Genomic DNA, 24,625 nt, shown 5'->3' on the forward strand with positions numbered 1-24,625 from the left:
GGGAGAATAACATACCCAACACGCTTTACTTTAGTCGGTATTTCTCAGTTTGAGCTCAGAATAAAGTCGAGGTCCATGCGCCAACTGTTTTACATACAGTACATGCTTTGAATCTCAACACCAGACACATCATAAGCAAGGCCCTCATTAAATGGTGAAATCATGCTGTTTAAACTTCGTCCTTGGCAGTGAGCACACATCAGCACATGTAAAGAGGAGAGGAGGAAAAAAAAGAAACACATCATAATTAATACAACAAACCCTCAGATGTAATCAGGCATCGTTTTCATATTCTTTGCTTTAAACCTGCTACAAGTGCATTAAAAGATCAAAGACCTCACTTTCCTGTAATGGAAATTGAAATTATGTTATTTTATTCGCATTTGAGTAATAATCTTTTTATGAAGTTCTCTGGAGTTTTCACAAAGCAACAGATGGTTGAATGATTTACCAGACGTAGCCATGCTTTGTTGGCCAGGCCACTAAAATATCCATTTGATTCACCTCCAAACAAACCCTATCAATAGTCTGAACATGGACTGTGTCTATATTCCACCTCAGCTACGAGACTACAGCAACAGCCCAGCAGATGGAAATGTCCGCCTTCACCTCCAATGTCTCGTAACATATTTTCAGCACAGTAATAATATTCATTCTTACCACAGTGCCCACTTGTTTTCCTGCCTCACTCTTACGCTGAATTTATATATTCACCCCAAGGTTTTATATGCATTAAACATCTTTAAGGCGAGATTTGAGACAAAAAAATTAACTCTTGGCTAGACATTTATCCCATTATACCAGGCGCTAAATAAAGTGGGTAAAGTGTTTTCTGAAGGAGCAGCAATGTCTATACTTGTATACTATTTGGGATTAGGTTCTTGTACTACACTAAATTGGGCAGTGATGTAAGCAGGCAGCTTGTGATCTTTGTCTGCACCCACCTGTCACTCATGCCCTTAAATATACATGACTTCAATTCCAGTCAGTTGTCATCAGCCGGAAGGTTTCTCTACAGAGACCAAATAGTTTTTGTATCAGCTGTAAACATGTTTATTTCTGCTGTGAAGATGGACATTTTAACATCAGAGGTCTGTGGGGATTATCTCAAGTGGCCATTTGAGGATCTTGCTGCTTTGTGTTATGGAAATTAAACTGCATTTCATGTTGCCCAAGGTGACACCTGCAAATTTGTTTTGTCCCAAAACCCTCAAAAATATTCAGTGTAATGATTGACTGCCGTCATTTACTATTTAATATCTAATGGAATGTACTTTATTGATTCATCAGTCACACGTCCTTGTTTTTACATCTGCTACGTATGAGTCGGCTCCTTCAACAGCCCTGGACCATTCAAAAGGCTGAATGTACACCAGCACTTGAATCACAGAAAATGACTAATAACCACAACTGCAGTGTATTCATCTGATGTTCTTCTTTTTTTATCACTTTGTTGTTGTAGCTGCTGCCATTTAAGGTGCCATAGATTTACAGTCACATTGATTTAGAAGGAATAAAACTAAATGTATCAGCGGCCACAATGTACATTCTGAGTGCCCTTGATCTACAAGATTAACTGGTGTGTGTGTGTGTGTGTGTGACAATTTCAGACACGTGTGCTTCAGAGCTCGGGCATCCGCATGTGATTGTGAACATCAGTTCCAATTTGTCTCCCTCTTTTAGCCTTGTTGTCTAATTGCCATGCCATCGGTGTGTCATTGAGGCTGCATTGTGTTCCTGTTTTGTCATCCTTATCTCAGTGATAATTGCCCCTGCCAAATAGAGGGGAATTAAGAAAAGAAATTGCTAATGACAAGACATCTAAAAAAGGCATGTTCTCTCATTTCCTTTATGTGTTCAGTTCCCTCCCAGTCCCGTGTGCTATTGTGGTAATTACAGTCGATGCGTAACAACCTAGTTAAATAGACCATCTTTCAGTTTCTACAGTCAGAAAGCACAATACGCCAGCGTGCTCAGTTCAAACAGAAAAACCTACCCAGCTCCCTTTGTTATTCCACCCGTGCATTGACAACGGTCGCAGAGAGGAGGGAAGGAAAAAATCAATGCTGTCAAATGCGGAGATAGGAAAATGTCATTTTGACAAATGCAAGGCTTTGTGTACGCACAGATTGAATTTTGATGGATTTCTCCCCAGGCGAGGCCTCCTTTTCTTATTTATAGGCCTTCATATAAAAATGTTAAACAATGATGTTACAGAAGGCAAATACAAATGTCATTGGCACAAAAGTGTCCCAATAAACTCACAGCTCTTTGTTTGTGGGAAATGTTTTCCCTTCAAAGACAGACAGCCATTTGAAGCCTCTCTGAAAGCTTACATGGCTATTTTTAGGAAAATGTTACACAAGACCTGTATTTTGATATGGCCTGTCATGGCATATTTGCATGGGAAAATCAATGCAAATGAATTTGCATTAGTTCAAACAGAAGTTTGAGCATATTGCCAAGCGTTTGATGCTTGTAATGGTTTTCATTCATACCTGCAGGCTGCAGCTGAGGGTTAACAAATCTCTTTGTCAGGATGAAGCATATGCCTTATTTTAACACGTAGTGGTGGTTGTTCAAGTACTCGCTATTCCTTTGTATCCTTTCAGCTGAAGTTCAGCATTGTTTAGTGTGAAAGCGATGACAAGCTGTTGAAAGTTTGCCACTTCAGAAGTGTATTATTTCCCCCACATCTCACTGGTTTAGTGTTTATTCTGTATGTTCATTAGAACTGTACATGGCTACCTGTGTATTGCTGAATTTCAGTTCAGTGTACTGATACTTTTATCTATGTGTAGATTTACATTAAATATAAAATGTTGATTACGTAAATATTTTATATTTTGTGAAATTAAAGGATCAATATGTTGTATTTAGTGTCATCGTACAGATTTCAAACAGCTAAACACTCCTCTCACCTGTCCCCTTTAGTATTAGTTGAATATTAAGCACATTGGCACAAACCAGTAATTGTGTAGCATTGCCTGTCCTCTGGTCTGCTGCTCACATAATGATGCATCTGTACATATAGATAGACAAGACACACAAGATAGATTGCTGACTTTAATGACTTTACCTTGTAATGGCTTATGCAGCTTTTACTTAACTTCTCTCTGGTGTAATGACTGTATATGACGTCATGTGTTTCAGTTCCTTTCCCAGAGTTCCTAACTGCCTTGTTTGTCTTCTGTCTCCCACAGTCAACCTTTGGACTATGTTTCAAGCTGCTCAGAAACTCGGAGGATATGAGCTGGTAAGTATTCACATATGTGGCAATATATTCCTTCTCTTACGTCAAGGTCCCTCCCTTTTTTTCTTCCCCTTTTTTTCTGATGTCCTACTCTCTCTCTCTCTCTCTCTCTCTCTCTACCTGTCTGCCTGCCTTCCCCCTTTTGTCTTTTCTTTCTCTGTCCTTTTCTTGCCCCTTGAGGTTAGTCACTATTTTCCCAAGAAGAAAGTCTTGCTAAGAGCCACTTTTAGTAGAAAAGATGCTGTTGTTTCAAAAACCCCCTTGGAGTGGAAAACACATGTTCCTCTGTTCTGCGCTGGTCAGAAAGCAATTGGATAAATCGCTCATTTTTTCCCATGTTGGAGATGAAGTGAAATGCACGTTAAGTACATGCACACAAGTGTGCACATGTACAATACACACACAAACGGCCAAGTTGAGTCAGAAATGAGGGCGTACTATGAGGCTTGACTTGGCAGCCTGACCTGCCGTTCATTCACTCACTATTCATGTGCGACGTGTTTCCAAAGTGAAGTCAATGTTTGATGTTAAGTCGTCAAAGTGTATTGCTCATGCCTGTTTCTTCATTAGCTAGCTTTATAATGTCATCCAAACAGACAGCCAGACCAGGCCGTAAACAGGATACAGCTCATATAATTGGGCCTCATATCCTTTTAAAATCCTCATATCTGTAGCTGATTATCTCACGTTTCATGCGGCGGCTTTGTTAGCTTTACTGCAGCCCGGATTTCTCTGTTTTGTATTGTAGTCCGTCCGTTATTCCCATCTGTTATAGGATAAGGGGTTACAGCAGGAACAACTGACTGCATGATGTTAACAGAGCTTATTATGTTAGAGAATTGAGTGTTGAGGATTCAATAACTGGAACATCATGACTCAGTAACTCCCTAAGACCTTGAAATGATGTCAACCACTTATGTTGTTTTTTTTCTCTCTTTCTCTCTCCTTGTCATATTTTTTCAATTTTCCTAACTCTTGTCTGTCTTTCTTTTCTCCTTTGTCCTAACGCTCTGTCTTCTCATCCCTTCCCTCAGATTACAGTCCGCAGGCAGTGGAAGCACGTATATGATGAATTGGGCGGCAACCCCAGCAGCACAAGTGCCGCCACGTGTACACGGAGACACTACGAGAGGTGAGTTATTGTGTTCGGCAGTTACTTATGACACGTTATTGTTATGCATGCACACATGGAATGGTTTGCATCCTCGACGTGAGTAAACGCCTTCACAGCTATACCAAATATGATTTCCCAAAGCTTTATTCAGAACAAATATTTATCTCTTTGTTTTACAACATGTAATTCTCATTGTATTAACCCTCTCTCCGTACTCAAAACTTCTTTGAACCAGTTTTTCACACTACTTTGTACATCCATTGCCTTTGATTGCCTTCAGGTTAAGGTTAGGGTCAAAAACGGCTAAATTTTCTGTTTTTGTAATCAAAATCTAGATTTTAAGATTGGATTTGGGTAGAATTTCTAAAGGAAATATATGTCACTCATGATGCATTTAAGGACCACTGAAATATTCGGAGTCTAATCATTCTTTTACTGCTTTTATCTACAATAAATTGTCTAATTTCAGTATTTCAAATCCACCATCAGATTTTGAGGTTCAAAGTGGTTAAGTAATGCATCCCTTGTGTACTCAAATCAATTCACGATGAGATGAGATTCATTTTTATTCCTTCTTAGGATTAATTGATTGGTTGTGTGGCACTATGGAACCAATTATGTTGTATCTCCACCCATTCTGCTCTCTAAACACACCAAAAAGGGTCAGAAACCTCGAAATAACAGCAAAGGTTTTAATTATTTACTGACCTATATGAATACATACATATATATACCTTAATACAGTAAGTATGCTTTCCGCTGTATAAGCATCGCAAGCACATAAAGAGGCAAAAAGGAAATGAAAATGCCAGTTTAATGTGTTCGTCTAATCATTCAGTCAGATGCTGCAACATTTTGAACCTCCACATTATAATCACTCAGATGGTATTACCAAACCAAAGCAAGCATATGGATATGATCCTGAGGGAGCTCTGAGGGTATTATGCAGGGCTGCTTGCACACACTCACTCACTCACTCACTCACACACACACAAACATACACCCACATTCCCAAGGTTAAACAAATGCCAAATACGATCTTCCCAGCAAGAGATAACCAGTCGCTCATGAAGCAGGTCATTCCTCCAGGCCAGCGACCCTCTCCACATCCCTCCGGCTGCAGCAGGTTCATGCATCAGCACAGCTCAGGCACACACACACACACACACCTGTCAGTAATACAGCAATATGCCAGCAGTACCATATGAGGGAGCTTCATATTGTGTCAAGATTGCATGCTGTAAGCGAATTCACAGGCACAGGCCAGAGTAGCTTTTCCAGGAAATTTGTGAAACCATAGGTGAGAGAGTGTATTGTATTTGTAGACAAGCTGACAGTGTGCCTCTAAATGTGTGGCTGTGGTGTTTACGCTGCATTCCCAGCTGCCTCAAACAGGGGTGGGTTTTAAAGGAGGAGCTGCTGCACAGTGGAGTGCCTTAATAGTTGACATAACTATAAATACATGGTTAAGATACAGGCAAAAAAGGTTAGTAATAAATTATGTCTTTCATTGTTGTTTTGTACAGAAATTACCTGGATGACAGAAGCGATATTGTCCGTTAGTGTAAAAGGTATAAATAGGGGGGCATGAAAGTGAGCAGAGAGTAGGACAAATTTGTGTGGGAAGCGCTGAGGTGTGACTGCTGCTGTGCTGGCCTTTCTCTCTCCAGCCACCGAGAAGCAGCTGAGAGAAAATAATGCTGAATCAATACAAAGCAATAATATCCACACACTGCAGTGAATATCAGGCTGTCAGGGAGAAGGTGCAAGGAGGAGGGGTGAGGAGGGTGATGGTGTGTGTGTGTGTAAAGAGAGCAAGAGAGAAAGAGAGAGAGATCAGCTGAAGCTGAGCAAGTTTCCATTCAGGGGAATAATTTTAGCTGAGCCTTGGTGTTTGGGCTGCTTGGAGGGCAATTAGCTTCATTGTATTAACTCAGCAAACACGGCCATTCTCTCTGCATGATGAATGAGGCTGTTTGTAGGCCCGCTGAAGTGTGTGTTTGTTCCCCAGAGGCATCTTTGTTTCCACCTTTAATCATTAGTCAATGTGCTACAGAAATATAATTCACAGGGAAGAATGTACAGTGTACAAACTGGAACAACACCTATGTTTTCCTCTTCCTCTCAGAAGGATCACGTCGATTTGTCTCAGCGGGATTGAAGTAGAGTAGAGCAGGAAATAAAAAGTCTCCAGCTAGTCGGGAAAAAATATATTTCAGGACATAATTGCTTTCAATTAAGTGGATATTCTTGGCCATCTTGGTGTTATTTGGGTTAAAGACTGTGAATATCCACAAGCATTCATCTCTCATTTTAAATTATACACATTATCCCTTTACAGCCCTAATGGTAAAATCATATGAAATGGTTTCCTAGGAGATGTTATTGTGAAAGATGGAGCCAGGGGCATAATCACTATATTTATGCTGTCCAGGAGCAGGCGGTAATCACTGGTAGAAATGGAGTTACATAGCTGGGATTGAACAGGAGATAACCTCAGCTAATTGTCATTTTCAAAGTTACTGTTGTTTAGTCACAGAGTGCCGTTCATTAGTGCGCAGGGGGGGAAAAAAAAATCAATGTAGAAATGTCCAAGCCAAGGTCTGCTGCTGCAGCTATGGGGAAGCTTTAATGATATTTATTTAAACCGTTTCCCGAGATTAGCTGTCAGGGCCCGGCGCTCTGAATTAAAAATGAGGTCATGAAAAAGATGGCATCAATAACCTTGAAATAGACTGCCTTTTGCTTCTGTGCTGTGCCATTTTCTCTGTGCCCCCCCCCCCTACTCCCCCCCACCCCCACTCCCTGCCTTGCACTTCATGCTGTTTCTTTCATTATACAGGTCAGCGCCTTTTAACAGCTCCTACATATTTAATCTTCCTGGTTTCCTACGTGATCTCTTGTTACAGAAACATCACATTCCACTATCTCTCTTCATTTCTGCCTGTTACAGATTTTTAATACCTCACCATGCTTTGGCACTCTAATGTAATTGCACAACGGGGTTTGGTATTGGGGGTGGTGGGTGTGGGGTGGGGAGTTTTGGACGGGGGTATCCATGGCAACAGAGAAGCAATTTAGAATAATTTGCTATTTAAAAACTGAGTTTTTTTTTGGGCAATAGCAGAGAACGCAGATGAGAGTTTTTTTTTTTTTATTATTTTGATTAAATCGTTTCATCTTAAAAGTACTAGATGCTTGGAAGATGTACTGTATGTTGAGTGCGAGGCCAGTGAAATACTCTCTGGATCACATCATGCAGATATGTGTTTCTTTTAAGACAGATGCACGCCTGTTCCAATTTTAGTCGACTAGATGTTTTATTGATTCAGCCTTTATTCATTCCTCCTGGTATTGATGTTCCCTCTGCATTCACTACAGCTGCTCTCCAGTTATAAAAATACATCATTAGGAAACCTTGAGTCAGTCATTATTCTGAGAATTATAATAGAATAATGGAGTTCATATTTGATGAAGAGGACAAGAGATTTTATTCTGCACAGTATCATGCACTCGTCAGCATCTCCCTGCATTGTCCTTGCTGTATTGCAGATACATCAAATGTGCTGCATTACTCTTTTTTTTCCAGCTGCAGCCTAAACACTGATTTCAATTATTCTGCTCCCCAGGACTGCAGTTAAAGGCTGGTGTGGAGGGAGTATCACCTTTCATGTCTTTTTTTCTTTTCTTTCTTTTTTTTGTATTCCCAAACGCGAGAGAAGCAGAGGGGAGGGAGCTAAAGTGACAGATTTTAATAAACAAGCAAATATGATTCAATAATAAAGCAGCAGAGAAAGGGGGCGCTGCAATATGAGATTGTTGTTATGTATTGTCTGTCCGCATTCCTTAACACTATAAACAATGTCTCAACATGCTGTCTGTATCAAAAGCTTGGCCAAATTCTTTGTATATCCATGACTCGAGCTACAGTGGGAGAGCAGCCAAAAGAGCTGCATGTTCTTTACACTGAAATAGCAGGCAGCTATTTTAACCTCTGCTGATGGTTTCCCCAAGACAAATGCCTCATTGAGCATTCACTTCTCCTTTTTCTGCAGCAATCTAACAAATCACAATATTGGGTGATTTCTTTATGTGAGGAATTTAATCAAAAGGTCTAAGGTTTGCTTCCCCTAGTGGTGACCAGGAATCACAAATTACTGCACTGATGTGTGACAGGCAATCGACTGTATGAGAAGCTATTCAAGTCTACTGAGATTAATAACTAGTTCAGTGTAGCAAATTAAATTAATGGCTTTCTTGCTGAGATTTCTGTCCACTTTAGGGCAGCAAATGCAGACATATTCAGTATATAATGGGATGTTAATACTTGGGTGACTTAATGCAGAATAGTACACATTTATTTTAAACAGTTAGCACTCCTGGCTCACACCTGCTATGGCGAACATTTACTGCAAGCTGCAGGAGCAGCTAATGAGAGCAAACCCCAGGGGAACAGTAGAGGTCATTTTAAATCTGGTATTTTCAGACTTGACAAAGGACTTAAGTTTTTCATACATTCCAGCGCTGCCCTCCCGTTTTAACTGCATGAATGAGGGTCACCTCAAGTGGTTTGGCTTGGAGACAAAAGAAGGGCTTTGAGGCATGAATCCAAAGCAGAGAGACCAGCTACAATGTCTGTTTATTCCTCTGTTGGCATCTTGTCTCTCTCTTTTCTCTGTTGCAGTTATTGTTTTCTCTTGTCGCTGTAATGGTGTTTAATCACTGCACTTAGATTTGATTTGCACTCAGATGTGATTTTACCTTCTTTATAGTGTTCCCTTTTCCTTACAGGTTTGTAAAAGTAAGCTATTTTCTTTCCTCTAAATCCTGCTACAGCCCGGGGGCTTGTCCACCAGCTCTTTAAATAGGTTTTTTTCTTTTATAGAAGCAGCTCCTATGATCTTAACACAACACCAGCTAAAATTAATTTCAGCACGGACGGGAGGGAAATTGTTGAAATGGAACAGCCTGCAGGCTTTTTCCACTTATTTGGTGACTTAGGCATTTCTTGGATTTGAGCGCACTGCTTGTTCCTGTAACACAAAACTCAGATGAGAGCAGCACATTGCTGGTAAAGTCACCTTGTTTTTGCCAAGTTGTCTTTTTTTTTAGGGGAGGTACTGTGTGTGTAATCCAGTATTTCAAAGGGCATAGATCTGCATAGGTGACAGTTATGTTTTGATAAATTACAGCATAACTGATTTTACTGGTTCCAGGATCTCTTCGACACTACACGTCACATTTTATTCTAATTACATGAAAGAGCTTCTGCCTTTGACTCCTTAATGTTTCATCTTTTCACTGCACAATTTTGTTGCTTGTTATCAACTCGGAGAACGGCTGCTTAAACAAAAGACAGGTGATAAATTGGCATGAGAGGAAGTTAAGTATTTATTGACCTCATAAAAATGTTGCCTCTGCTGCCTTGATGAAATTCTTCTCCTGGCATCTCTCAGTGCTGCATGCGCCCCCAAGTGGTTCAAATTGTGAAGTGCGCCTGGCTTCCACTCAATATAATGCAGCAGCTGCCAAGCTCAGCCCTTCCCCTGCCTTGGAGGAAATTGCTACTTACAGCGATATTTTATTATGAGTGCTTATTATATCATATTACATGATCATGACTGAGTTATGTGAACACTGCTTGAAATTACTCAATTCTTTGCACTCAGAGTTGTATTGAGCTTTTATTTTTTGTGTTTTGCTTTGTTATTTTTATAGGAAGTAAAAAAGTCCTGTAGCTTACACTGATATAATGGTGGATGGAAAGGGTTGGATTAACAGGATTCCCATGCATCCTAGGAATCTTTAAATTTATGACACTAGTGGCCCAGTCCTGGAGGGGGGGGGGGGAATTGTAGACATCCAGGAAAATTATTTTGACATTCTCATCTTTTAGTTAAATTGTATGTTGTGTTTGGTGACCAAATGAAGTTAAACGGAAGAGTGAATTCGCTGCAGGCTTTTTCACAAATTACTTATCAACTAAGATGAAGAGATGTGCATGTGCAAAAACATCAGATAAAATCTCTACTGAAATGTAACCGCACAGCTCATTCAGATGCTAACTAAAATTAACCATTGTCAACTGCAAAAGAGATTTATATTTAAACACTTTCATATCTGCATGATTTCTATTTCTATTTATATAACCATGCACCACCATACAAACCATGCATTTTCACATCAACAATGTTAAGTAATAGTATATTTACAGTATAAGTAAGTATCTCACAGGATGTCTGTGTAAAACTATAGATGTTGCACATTTGTTTTAAAGTAGATTCCACACACACAAACTTGTTAGTCACATGATCGTATCTGTGGTACCAGCCTTATGTCACCAAAAATGTCCTGGAAAATTTAACGAGCTACAAAGCTTGGCTAGACATGTTATTTTTGTTAAGTGTAACAAAGCAAATACTTATCACAATGAGGGGGACTTCCTCAGACTCTTTTTTTTTCTCTGTTCTTGCCAACAAAACATTTTAGTCTTTCCATTTGAAACTATTTAAGGGTCCAGTCATTTCCCGGGATCATCTACTACATTATCCGGGCCAGCGACACCTCCCCCCTCTCCCCCCACCCCCTTATTGACATTCCATAAAGTTGACCTCAGCCAAGGCAGCCATCTCTTTCCCACAGATCACGCTGATAGTCTACAGTGTGTATATGCCACTTTCTAGCCCTTTGATCAGACGCAGTGAGCTGGACTAGTTCATATTTTCAACCCTGGAGGAATTGCAATATATACAACAATATGTACTAGAATGGCTAATTACAGAAAGCCTGAGAAGCACTTATTTTAAAGTTGTTTTTATCTGTTTTCTAGGAATTTTTATGCTTCATTAACATGTCATTATCCCCTCTTTCACTCCCTCCCTCTGTTTCTTTTTCCTCTTTCCCTCCTCTTCTTCTCTTTCACAACCTCTTTGCTCTCCGTCTCTCCAATAAGTCACATTTAATAGTACATTTCCTTTCTTGGCCTGGGGCCTGGTGCCAGACCAGCTGTATGAAATGTAGTTTCGCCGCTTTCCCTGCCAGCACTTTTGTTCAGAGGAAAAATAACAAAAAATCCCACAGAGCCTCTTGAACTCTCTGAGGCTTTTTTTTCCTTCTTCCTTTTGAAGAGGAGGCGAAACAGCTCTTGATTCATTGTTTGTTTTACCGCCATGTCCCTTAAAAGGAATAGTGCAACCGTCTCTTGTCATTACACGGGAAGACCTTATTTTTTTTCTCATGACTGAAACAGTCATGTTTCTGTCTGGCTTTCATGGATTATTAGCTGACGGAGGAGCTGCAGAGATTTTCAGAGGATTTTATTGAAGTTTGTAGTTTTTCAGTTTCTTCCACTGCGTTTCTTATTTCTGGTTGAGTGCCAATTTCCATTTTCTTTTCAGAGCAATAAAAGTCTAAAAGTTTCCCTCGCTGGTTTCTTCATGTCGTTATTTTACACATGGGTATTGTTATGTTATCCAGATCTTAATGTTCCCATTAGTTATGACATCAGATATGGAAAATTGACTTGGGATGTTTTCAGAAGAGGAATAACAGGAGTCAAAAATAGTTTAATGTTTTTACTACAGAATGTTCCTTGCCACTTAGTATGGACTTAATTAAGAAGGCCCATATGCGTTTAATCAAACATGGTTACCAGCTAAAACATATTGTTATTGTAACCACTTTAAAGGCCTCTGTCATTAATCATATTAGTATATTAAATTAGATATTATATGCTGTGAGGCTCCTTTAAACAATCTGATTTCACTTGTCTCCTTTTCATTCCTACCAGATTATCTTTACACACCCACACTCACATTCTTTTCTGTCAAGTTTAAAGTAATACCAAATGCGATCTGTCTCAGCAGGAGATAACTGGTTATTCACATTCTCATACACGCATACCTTGGCAGCCATGTGAGGCTGGATTTTCCCTAACCTAGTTTAATTACAATAGGATTGTTAATGCCCTCCTGGTATTAAAAACAAGGAGGTTTTTAAGGGAGGTTATTTGATACACTGCATGCTGCTCTGCTGCTCATTTTTGTATTACTGAACTAAATACTCAGTTTGCTTAAAGAATATTTCTCCTGCCTCACACTAAAAGGTTGAAATGTACAGTTTTGTTTTGTTTTTTTTTCAGTTTAAAATTGTTGTTAACCCAAAACATAACTTGTTTCTTGCTCAGGCTCCTCCTGCCCTACGAGCGGCACATTAAAGGCGAGCAAGACAAACCCCTCCCCGTGTCGAAACCCAGGAAGCAGGAGGGTGGCCAGGAGAAGGCGTTAGGAGCCAAAGCCAAAGGAGCTGGGGCCAAGAAATTCAAAGGCCACCACAATCCCAAGCTGGGGAGTAAAAAGGACAGAGGGGAGACAGTGAAAGGCCAAGAACAATCACAGGTCAGTCACAGACCTCAGGATCTCATGTCATTCATGTGCTTTCTCATCAACTTTCTGTTTTGAAAATATAGCAAATTTATTTATTATTTTCTTTACAAATATCTAACTAACAGCTATCATTTTCTACACACAGGACTCCAAAGGGAAAGAAGAGAATTGTGAGCTGTCCACAGCCGTAAAACAGGATGTATCTCTGCAAGATGAACCGATTGTAATAGAGGAGGAAGAGTTACATGTTACCCTTAAGAAAGAGGAGTCCTTGGCAGCAGAGCAGCCATCGTCCCTCTGCCCCAAAGAGCCGGACTGCAGAACCCCACACTCTGGTCTGCCCCTCCACGTGGGGCCGGGTCCCCAGCCTGAATGGAGGCAAATCACTGAGGCCCTCCAAGCCAAACTCTCCTGTGAACAGCAAACTGAAGGGCATTTCATTCCTAAAACTCCTTATCTGCCTCATCGCTGGGATCAGAACAAACCTGCTGGACATGTTGCTCTGCCCGAGCCCTTCTCCAGGGTCAAAGACTCCATAGAAGGTCATGCTGGGAGAGTGGGCAAAGTGCTGCCGATGTGCAAGCAGGCAGACAGACAGTGTATAGACTTGAGCATAGATTCTTACCCAGAAAAAGAAGACTATGGGATCATTAAGAAGGAGTCCACCCAGACAGCTGCATACTGCAAAGCCAGCCAGGGGGTCATGTCTCCTTTAGCCAAGAAGAAGCTCCTCTCCCAGGTATGTGAGTCCAACCCTTTCTCCTTCACTCTTCAGCCTCCAACAGCCACCTCCTCCACTCTCATATCAGTGGCTGAAAGGGATAAGGAGAAGAGAAAGGGTGAGGAGGAGCTCGCAGGACAGAGATGTGTGTCAGATGGTATCCCTGAGGTAGCATCCATATTCAGGCCATCAGTCATCCAGCATGCCCAGAGCAGCAAGCCACACCAACAAGCCACCAGTGGCTCATCAGAGAGGAGCGCTATTGCTGGGGAGCTTTCAGAGACTTACAGCTGCCGGACAAGCCATCACCTCCAGCCTCAGGTCAGTGCGCCCTGGCAGCCATATCTCTCCAGAAGTCACACCCAGGACAATGTGGACAGCAGTGGAGAGAAGCTACTTCAGGGCTCTGCTGTTCAGCCTCGGAGCTATGCAGGAGATTGCTACTCCTCCCCTCACCTACACAGTCTGTACAGGCAAACTGAGAACTGCCTGAGCCAAGAGAGGATGGCGGGTTTTGTCAGTGGAGAACGGAGAGAGCACTATACGAGGGACCGAGAAGGCAGCCAGGGCTTGCTTTGTAGCAGCCTTGAGCAAGAAGGTTTGGCCTACAGATCTCACTTCAGTGACAGGACTCAAACACACACCGAGAGCAGAGAAGCTGAAGATGAGCCAAGAGACTTTACAATTTCTAAACCTCTCTCTCAGAGGGTTTCCTCATTCTCAAAGCCCCCCTTCTGCAGTCTCCCATATCCCATCATACAGGGTTTGGATTCCCACCCTAAGGCATGCAGAGTTCCTCCTATGACAATCTCTCCCCCCAAACAGAGCTCAGCAGAGTCACAGCCATTTCCCAGCCCCAAAGCTTCAGGTGAATCATCCCGCACCAGCCCTATTCGACCCAGTAAGCGGAGCGTAATGGAGCCCGAGAGCGACGACGTTCCAGAAAGGAAAGTCCGTGTAGTGACTCCAATCCACCCTGCCGGCACAATCCGACGCAGCGACCCAGAAGAGCTGAAACCAGCTGAGCCAGCTCATGCTGTTCACCTCAACAACCACCTCCCAGAGGGACACCCAACAACCACCTTCCCCCCACCCCATGCTGCTCCCCTCTATGCTGGCATATACCCCCCTGGCAGCCTGGTCTCCCCAGGAGCTCAGGACGGGCTGCAGCACCCGGGGCTGCAGTATCTGAAAAGCCAGTCAGCAGTGTCCCCCCTCATGCCTCCTTTAGCCTTCCACTCCATGATGCTCCACAGGCAGCTGCTGGCCTCCAGCCCTAGCCCGCACCACTTCTACAGGCACCCAGGCGGGGCAGCACTGTACGGGGACCTGCTACATCATCTATACCCTCTCTCTACCCTCCCACCACCTCAGCTGTCGTCGGTACACCCCAGCACCAGACTGTGAGGGAGAGAGTTTTTCCTCATTCCCCTGTTCTCCTCATCCTCAGAAACTGATTCAACTTCTCTTTGTCTGTCTGTCTCTCTTGCTCGGGGACTGTAGCTCAGTCGAAACAAAACACTGATTATATAACTTTGACTGATTATGCATCAGGTAGGCAGACTGAAAATTCCATTTCCTTTTTTTATTTGTGTATGCCTTTGTTTATATACTTTGCACTGTTCTTTATTTGTATCACCACTTACTGTATCTTTTTTTGTTATATCCTTATTTGCACAATGCTCATGTGTAAGTGCTCACAGATCAGTTCGCTGAGTCAGGTTGTTGCTCTGGATGTGTGAAAAGCAGAGGGCAACAGAGAAAAGCCATTGTTTACTGCATCTGAGGGCTAAAACTTTGTTGCTTAAAAACACTACAAGTAACACGACAATGTAAATGAATTTCTTTATATAACAAGAATGACTGGGTGCATTCACCATGATTGCAGACAAACAGCTGTTTAGCATAATTTACTCTTTAGGCAGCCAGTGGCGTATCTGTTTACATGTCTCCACGCTGAACTCTGTTAGCCTGTTTGTGCCACAGTAAATCCACACGGACTCCTCGGTATAGACATTAACACTTGCTGCGGTGCTGCATAACATGAATAATTTCATCATAACGTAACATTCAGAGGTGCTGTGTATGACAGATGTACTGTAGACTCACTTTTTTTTAAAAAAAACAAAAACAAAAACTCAGTTCAGGTATGTATTTCAGTTCAAATACAGCATACGCAGTTGTTATTGACAAATCACACTTGTTTTTCTGTTGATAAGTAATGAATTTCTAATATGAAAGTAAATTGACCCTTTGTGATGAGTAGACTGTAGCAGCTTGTTTTTGTCTGTAGGACCAGCATAATGAAGCAGCCGTCTGCTGTGGAATGCTAACCATGAAAAGAGAGAGAGAGAGAGAGAGAGAATCAGCATTTCATCTTTTTGTTCTTTGACTTGAAAAGCTCTTTTTTTGGTGAACAGACTCTTTTTATTCAAGCTGAAAAGACTCACTGTATGATTTAATGGGAATGTTGTCACTTAGGATATTACTGCTTTGCAAATATCTGTGCCTTTTCGCAGTCTTGGATTAGAGTTAGCACTACAGTTGTTAAGGTTTATCTTCTGTAGCAGGGTAGGAATGTCAATATTACCGTCACTGAAACACAGCACAGACCTGTCATACAAAAACAGTATGGCACACTCCAGCTATCAGACACCAGACTTTATGGTTAAGGCACTAAGGTTTTAAAAAGTTTAGTATCCTAGCTTAACTGTGTCAAACAGAACACAAAAGATTTACTGATGGTTGATATCGACACAGGTCTGGTGTCTGCCGACCGCAGGGCATGTGTGTGCTCTACGTGTTCTCTAGCAGTGATGAAAAGGTACCAGACTCCATAAAGCATGCCTACCATGCTTCATAGCCCGAGGTGGAACGACAACACCTGCACAGGCTTTTTTTTCTTTTCTTTTTTTTTTTACAACCACTATAATTGCAATCCAGGATAGTCGAAATACACAGTGACTGGTGTCTCAAAAGAAAAACAAAAAAAGCTGTAAAGTTTCACTAAATACTTAGAAAAAGACGCTCATGTCTGATTAAGTACTGTACATTGCTTTGTGTAGGTGAAACTGGCATTAGTGCTGGCTCCTGTACAGAACATTCATACGGGATCAATTCATGGCAACCCCCCCCCCCCCCCCCCCGACTCCACCACCGCATCTCTCTATTGTCTTATTTTCTGTGTAAATAGCACTGTAGATAGTACTGCGTGGTTGTTATCATATAAACTGTTATAATCTGTAAATAGTATTAAAAAAAACAGTATAAAAGTTGGTTACACAATCTAGCTGTGTCCTTGTTTGCTCTGTTTCAAGGTCATGTTAGATCCAAACACTACAATTTAAGAATTAGGATACTCTTTTTTATGTTGTCGTTTCACTTTTTTTCCCCATGTTGTTTCCATTAATGTGCATCTGAAAGTGTTTTTGATACAGTTAGCCATCTGTTTACCAATCACCCAGCTGGCGAGCAAGACAAAAAATAAAGACATTTTGTATATGACCTCCTGTATATTTAATTAAAATATTTTACTATCTATACATGTTTCTTTCCTTGTGTTCTTTAAGTGCAGATAAATAACCAGAGCTGAATAAACTGATATTTAACGCCAATGTGCTAACGTCAATGTAATGTTCTTTTTTTTTTCCCTGGGTAAATGCAGTGTGAATGGGGTTTTATTATTGTAATACCATTATGTGGCTATGAGATTCCATCCGCCTTAATCTTCACAACAGGCCACTTCTGGGCTCAGAGCCAGAGGAGCCTCTCCAGCCTTTGCTGCAGTAGAGAAATGTGCCAGTGCATGTATCTCTATGGGATGTGTGCTGGGCCTCAATAAAAGCCATGCTTTGACTTTTATTACCACCCCCTGGTAAACCTTTAGCATGAAAAATATTCAGTCATACTTCCAAGCTCAGCAAAAAAAAATGAAGGAGCCTCACCAGGGTAGAATGTAGGTCACTTTATTGCAGATCAGCAATAATAATAAAATACAGTTACCTTCCAAGACAACAGAGCGAGGAAAGAATTGCACCTTTTGAGAAAACAAAAATAACTACAGTATTCTTTGACATTGCTCTATATGTGAATTATACTATGTAACTAGATCAATGTATGGCTACTTATTGGAACATCAAAGCGATGCCACTTAAAGTCTAAATAATTAATATGCCTAACATTGAGATCATGGGGCAGTAAAAGGATTTAACATTTTAATTAAAAGCTAGCTCTACCTTTATTGCTGTTATGGAGGATATATTTTCATATCTTGTTATTTTCAGGCCTCATTTATTCATAAAGAAGCTGTGCAGTTTTACCTCTTAGATCACCTATGTGCAGAAAGGCCTTTAGAAAAATCTAAATCAGGTGTTAACTTTTCAAAATAATACCAGAATGTTTTTCCTTTGCAAAAACTACAGTATGGATCATTTCTATGTAACTGTGTCACATTAAAGCCATAGTGTGTGTTCACATAATGCTGATAAACTGCTGGTAAAATATCTGTATGTCACAGTATATTAGAGTTTTCAGGCTAGTTTCTGTGGTGACATTCCTGCTCTGGTATTTTGGTAACAAAGCTAAAAAAAGGGAGCAATGGAGCTGTAGCCATGGAGACCAAGTAGGGCACAACAACTCAGAAGTATAGAGTAGCCTCTAGTGGAAAAACCTGTGATCAACAGCAAGGACAGATACTACACAGCACTACTAGCTCTGTAAAAAAAGAATCATTTCCATTTTCCAAGACACTGGCCCATCATTGTTAAACAGATTTGTGTATCCACAAGTGTTCTAAAGAAATTTAAAAGCTCAGTGTGTTGCTACACAGTATCCTGAGCGTTGCCTGCAGAGGGAGACAAATGTTTCTCACAACAGCTTCAACGGAAATTGGCTGATTTTGATGGTAGGACAGGAAAAAGGTTATTTCTGTGTTAATTATAGAGCCAGAGACGCTTCATTAACTGCAACACCTAATGTCATTTTTCCAGGTAAATATAGTACAAGATCAAAATGGATAGTGCATCAGTAAATCACACAACGCATAAGAAATGCTTGACGCACTGCTAATATTGAGCTGCACTCTTTTTGTACAATCTGTTCTCTCCCATTCTCTTTTTCAAGGCTTAAACTAAACCATCCTGTAATACACCCCCCTATTCAATCTATCAATTGCAGAGAAGGTAGGTAAACATGTGTAGTATACAATGTATAATTAAGTGGACCGTTCTTTAGCACAGCATTGTTAAGTGGCAGAAATGTTTAGTGGCTCGCAGTGCTGAATATGTCCAAAACACATACACAAGGACATTCATTATTTGAGCCACTCAAACAGACTCATTCGCTCAATTATGCTCATACCATTTACTGCTGCAGTGGTAAAGTATATTGGACATAATGTGTAGCGACTGAAAAACCAAGGTCGCTCCATTATAAAGACCTCTGGGGAATGAAGACGCTGCATTAGTACTTCCAATTGCTCCTAAAAACCCGGTTCTTTTAAAATCAGCTATAGTGGTCATAAAGTCGTCACAGTGAGTAGAATAAGTCAATAGTTCCAAAAGGAATGACTCGTTCACAGTTGGCCAATGGATCAATTCCAATTTGAGTGCTTTTGCAAAAGCTCTTTCTTCGGTCCATGTTCCAGCAGCAGAGCTGAGAAATAAGCCTTTTCCATTTTAGCGGGATTGATGATGGTGGTGCTTAAGCCAGCATACAGCTTTCAATTTCATCTCCAGGTTAGCTGCACATGAAAAAGTTTATACACGGAAAGTGGAGCTGGAGACGTATCAGCGCTTTATCAGTGTTATGATAGGAGGTGTCAGCTGTAAAATGAGTTGTAAGATGATGAACACTGTGAGGATTGTTAGCTTATTCTTTAGCAGTAATTTCACATGTGCTTGTTATGAAGCTGGAAGATGGTTAGCTTAGCTGAAGACGGGTTGTATCAGGTCTTTTAAACGAATGCTTGGAAGGTCATTGGACGAACTGTCTGTTTGGAGGATGACCCAAAAAGTCAGTCGTCAGTGCATATCCTGACAGATGATGACAGGTTGTTCCTGAGGTCCAATATATATTGTGATATGTGATTTTATCCTATATTATGCTGTTACCCAGCTTTGTTACACATAATCATGTTATAGTTCTAGTGGTAATGTCGGTCAAGACAAATATGGTCTAAGGATAAGACTACAGTGCTTTAAAGTTCATCCTCTCTCTGAAAGACTTCCTCAGTTTGCTCCGCGGTGCAGGAACAGGACCAGGACCATTACTGGCTCTGATAAATCCATGATCAGCTGCGGTCTCAGCGGTCTGGGTGTGGTTCTCGTAGTCAAGCTGCTGGAGGGGGGGCTGAGGGTGACCCTGTGGGTGTACATCCAGGACGCCCAGAGGAGCATTTTTTCGGGCTGTGGTTCCTCCGGCATTGTTTCGCTGGAGCTGCTGTATGATGGCAGAAAACTTGGCATCCAGAGATGGTCTGCCTGTTTTGGACCTCGTGGCTGGACGTGAAGTGCAAGCGCTAGAATTCTCCTTCTCCTTGTAGGAGGGAGGTGGGTGGTGGTGGAGAGAGGCAGGGAGTGGGGGCCTGGCTGGACGAGCGGGAGGAGCGTAAGGCTCTCTGTCAGAGGGTGGGGGTGGAGCGCGTCGCTTCTTGTTGCTGTGTGGTGTAGTGCTGGTGATGGAGTTGGGGCTTGAACAAGGGGTGGAGGTTTTGCTCTGGGATAGAATGCTCTTCTGGACAACCATTGAATGAGATCCGTCAAACAGAGTGGACCAGTTAGGCGCCTCCTTCTCCTCTTCATGGCCAATAAGGAAGCAGCCATCTGTCTCCTCAATTTTGTTGTGGATGATATCCGTAATGCTCTCAAACTTACCAGGAGAGTTTATACCTGCAAGTTAAATACATTTAAGAACATGTCACATTAAAAAGAATTCATGTAGAGGCATCAGAACTGGAAGGAAAAACATTCGATAGAGGTGACTCATGTTGTGAGCACTCTTAAAATAAACTCATCCAACTAAAAAACAAAAAACCCTAAAAACCTTCAACATCAAGTGGTCAGCAAATTATAAACCTCCGTCTAACTCACTTCAGCCACTCATTCCAATTACTCTACTCACTGAGGTCATTGTAAACAGAGTCAGCCTGCTTGGTGAGGAAGAGTGATGGTTTCCGTGGTGACGTGACCTCGATCTTCATTAGCTGGTCGCAGCAGTGCAGCCACTGGCCTGTTTGAAAACAAGAACATGAGACACACTGATAAAGGTTACACTAGCTGCAGCCTCTTCTCTTATTCCCTCCACAGCTGCGTAAACAGAGAAACTTTTCTGACACACTCACTCTGATCATAGAGGTGCTGGTGGAGGGCATCCAACCAGTCCTCCAGCTCCTCCCTGGTGTCTGAGGTGAAGACGGTGGTCTGAGATCCTTCTGGTGAGGGGTTGATAACAGACAGACTCCTGGACTTGTGACCTGCTGACTCCTCCATCACACGGATCCGGGTTTCCTGCAGAAACACCATGAGTAACTTATCATTAGGTGAAAGTGAGTTGACACAGTGTACAGAGCTGTAAGTGAGACACTGCACTAAAGAGCACACTGCTGAGATTGTAGGGAAGAAAATGAATTCTGCAAGCAGCAGAATATCAATGAGTAATGTGGCAGAAGATTCACATTCAGATCAATATTGATGAAACTTGTGTTTTAATTCTTTTGAAATAACTCTAAGCTGACAGCACAATTACATTTATTTGACTTTTTTTACTGTTTTTATTTATTCAGTGAGTGAAGAAATAATCTTTCTCTTCAGCAGTACACAGAATATTTCTCCCCTTACCTTATTAATGGGTACATTGAGCGTGGGCTGCACTTTAGCCTCTATTTCTTCCAGTGTGAAGTGACAGGACAAGAAGCCGGCACTCAGCACACAGTAAAACCTGCAGCTGCGATTAATCCCGTCCACACTTTGCTGAGTAACAAAGAAAAAAGAAAGTGAAGAATCTCAACCAGTAACTAGTGACGGGGCTCATGCTGAATAACACACCTTCTGGCTCAGGTAGCCGGTCATCATGCTCTGTGTCATACACACAGGCTGAGCTACTAATCGGCAGCACAGGTTACCGTAAAGAGGAAGCCAGGATGACCACTCAGCTGCAGGCACGGAAAGAAAACAGGTCGTTTTAATCACATATGCAAGGGAGGACATCTAATCAAGGGTAAACTTCTATTACAGGTTATTTTGTTTAATTTTAGGCTTTTTAAACGGTGTAAAATCTTGTATCATTGCTCCAGCACTAAATTAAATCTCGAGCTAAAAGCATAATCCCTTTATTCCCCCAGATATTAAATTTCTTTGCTTCTTACCATCTTGGAGGACGATGAGGGAGTGAGACTGAAAGCTGCCTTCAGCTTCAGGCAGACACAGCGTTGTGTAGGCCAGCAGGCTGTATTTGGCTCCACTGTTATACATACACAAATATATAGCATTATACAAACATTAGCCTTTACTCATTTTTTTTTGTATATGATCTTGTTTGTTTGTTTACAAGGCCTAAAACGTTCACTGTGCCTCCTACTATTAGATGTAAATAAATGAAAGCTAAGTGCATACTTGGGTATTGGGTTGTACTGCAGGAAGGTGTCAGGGTCTGGAGTGTCCAGCAGGGAGCAGAGCTTCTTTCCTGCGCTTTTTCCAAAGGAGCTGCGGAGCTTCTTGGCCAGTTTCTTTGGCGTGTTTACCAGCGTGAGCTCTTCCTCCAGGGCACAGCTCCACAGCTCCACCTTCAGCTCAAACTCAGGAACTGCTTCTTTACTAGGAGGGAGCAGGCAGCATAGACTTGGCATAAATAAAAACACTAGATAAATTATTACATTATAATTGTGAAGCGACTGTGACCAGTACCTAACAATAGAAGAGAGTTAGTATGTATTTTCATATGACTACACCACAAACATATTATTAATATACTGTAACTGAATATAAGACATGTACAGCAATACTCACAAGATGGTGACTCCCTCGAAGCAGATGTCTGTGATCGATCTGTCGACCACCACCATGTCTGTGTCAAACACCTCAGAGCCGATCTGCATCAAACAGAACACTGCCACCCGGCGAGAGCCTAACACAGTGGATGTACAATATGTGTTAATATTCTAAACAGTAACAAGAAGCTAAGCTAAACAACGGCAGAACATACTTCCTCTGTTGTTAAAGTGGTCTGAATCCCTCCACAACAAAGGAATACGCAGACCTACATCAGAGGAGAGAGAGGGCAAAGGTTAAAACACAAAGCAATGCTCTCAAGAGCTCATTTCTTTTTATTATAAATGCATAAACTAAGGTTTTATAAAAAGTTAGTGTTAATGTTGCATCAAGTGGAGAAGAAAAGATCAATCTTACCAGATATTGCAACTGTTCCGTTACAAGGCAAACGATCACTATCTGCAACAGGGTCTGAAAACCTGCAGTGAAATGTGGAATTGATCACTAAGCAGGGAATACATTACAGTTCATTCCCATTATTTTGCAATAATGGATATTTCAAGCAAGGGATGCAACTCAAAGACCCCTTACCTTCCTGCTGCCCCCATCATGTCCTGCTCCTCCTTTTTCCTCTGCAGCAGTGTGAGATAAGCCTTGATCCTGGCATTGCTGGTCAGCAGGTTCTTGGAGGCATTCAGTATCTGTTCTCTCTTACTGCATGCGAGCAGCAGCTTGTAGGCCCCCTCTCGCATTCGCATCTCAAAGTCAAGCTTCTCCTGAATGTTAGTGTTCTTCATTGAGAGCACACACACAGACAAGAAATCAATCACTTACAAAACACATATTAGCAGCTTGTTATGGTGTCTAGAAATATGTTAGTACATCAAGTAAAATGTAGGTGGAGATGGTAGGCTTTCATGATCAACGACAGGTGTTGGATGGAGGGTGAGTTGTTTGATCTTATGGCGAACACTGATGACAAAGATGCAGCAGTGTATTTCTACCTACACGCATGTGGCCTGATTGGAGGATGATGATGTCTGAAATATTCATCTGAATGATCTGATTGTACTTAAACTACAGTTATTTTTTTCAGGAATACAAACATCATCATTCTCCATATTATGTAAATATAATGTAATAAGTGATATGCACCTGTAGCTTCTTAGCGATCTGTCGTATATACAACACATTCATATCCTCTACTATCTGCAGAGGCTCATTCAGAAGGCTGGAGCATCGTTTCATGCTTTTGGCCTGAAAGGACATTAGTTCGAGCGGCGTTAGAATGAAGACAACATGCTTAGCAACACTTAGCAACGCAAAGAGGACCCGGTTCTGGTGAATAACGTTAAAACGGACACGTCCCTCCCTCTTAATCGATTACTGGTCAGACTGGCTTAGTGATAGTGAACTGAAACCCAGCATGTATAAGGATGTTTGAGTCAATATTTGCGTACAGTCTGCCGAATAAGCTACTGTTTATTAGCAGAAACGGTTATTAGCTCCATCGCCAGTTAGTATCGTGCACTTTGGACCCCCACCATCGTAAACTGAGCTGCCATTCACGATAAACGTCAAGAAACATCAAGGTGCGTGTCCCTTTGCACAGACCTCTGTTTGCAGAAACAAGGCACTCTGTCGGATTTTCTTCCGTTTAATCTCCATAGCCACAGCCGAGCCGGCCGAAAACAGCGACCTGGAGCTCCCGTTCCTCTTGGAAGTTTGAACGTCCCGCGGATCGTCCATGTTGTTCATCTATTCGCTGAACTAGCTGGACTAGCTGCACATTCCGGCTCCAACTCGCAACGCCCCTCCAACCGACAAGGGGCGTTCGGTTTGATTACCCGTGTCTGCCGAAGTGAAAGCGTAAAATAAAACCGCTCAATATGGTGAAATGTCATTGTACTTTGTGGCAAATGTAATATAGCACGAAATATAATTACTCATATCATCAACTGTGTGAATTTAAAATGGATATATAATCCAAAATTGGTGCAAAGTAAGGTTGAAACTATTTTTTTCAGGCCTTTTTTTTCCCGCGGGCACTTCCACACATACAAACCAAGTGCTGTCACGCCGACACAGTGGGAGCGTCATTACGTCACAGTACCAGACAAAACAGAGGTGTACCGTTTGTGATTTTGAATTTGTAGATGGTAAACAAGG

The 24,625-nt window shown here is 41.6% G+C and overlaps 1 protein-coding gene and 1 pseudogene across 1 annotated transcript; one reads left to right on the forward strand and one right to left on the reverse strand.

The window, feature by feature from the left end:
• Nucleotides 1-17,012, forward strand: part of LOC114446807 (AT-rich interactive domain-containing protein 5B-like) — a 72,984-nt pseudogene extending 55,972 nt beyond the window's left edge.
• Nucleotides 17,013-17,665: 653 nt separating this feature from the next.
• Nucleotides 17,666-24,214, reverse strand: rtkn2 (rhotekin 2). Its single transcript, XM_028423430.1, has 12 exons — nt 24,071-24,214; nt 23,048-23,247; nt 22,874-22,935; nt 22,671-22,724; nt 22,475-22,592; nt 22,082-22,282; nt 21,835-21,929; nt 21,515-21,621; nt 21,308-21,439; nt 20,812-20,977; nt 20,592-20,699; nt 17,666-20,359 (listed from the first exon to the last, which is right to left on the reverse strand). The coding sequence occupies exons 1-12, from the start codon at nt 24,212-24,214 to the stop codon at nt 19,659-19,661; spliced, it is 2,088 nt and encodes a 695-aa protein (XP_028279231.1). The 3' UTR covers nt 17,666-19,658.
• Between the last annotated feature and the right edge of the window lie 411 nt (nt 24,215-24,625).

Source organism: Parambassis ranga, chromosome 15 (assembly GCF_900634625.1).
Source record: "Parambassis ranga chromosome 15, fParRan2.1, whole genome shotgun sequence".
Lineage (NCBI taxonomy): Eukaryota > Metazoa > Chordata > Actinopteri > Ambassidae > Parambassis > Parambassis ranga.

Bases quoted from the DNA above. Each gene is read 5' to 3' on its own strand.
- rtkn2 (XM_028423430.1), bottom strand. From the start codon at position 24,214: ATGAACAACATGGACGATCCGCGGGACGTTCAAACTTCCAAGAGGAAC. The intron at 22,725-22,873 runs GTAAGATTGATC...CCTCTGATGTAG, and splicing joins CGGAACAGTTGCAATATCTG to GTCTGCGTATTCCTTTGTTG. The intron at 21,930-22,081 runs GTATGCACTTAG...TATGTATAACAG, and splicing joins CAGTACAACCCAATACCCAA to TGGAGCCAAATACAGCCTGC.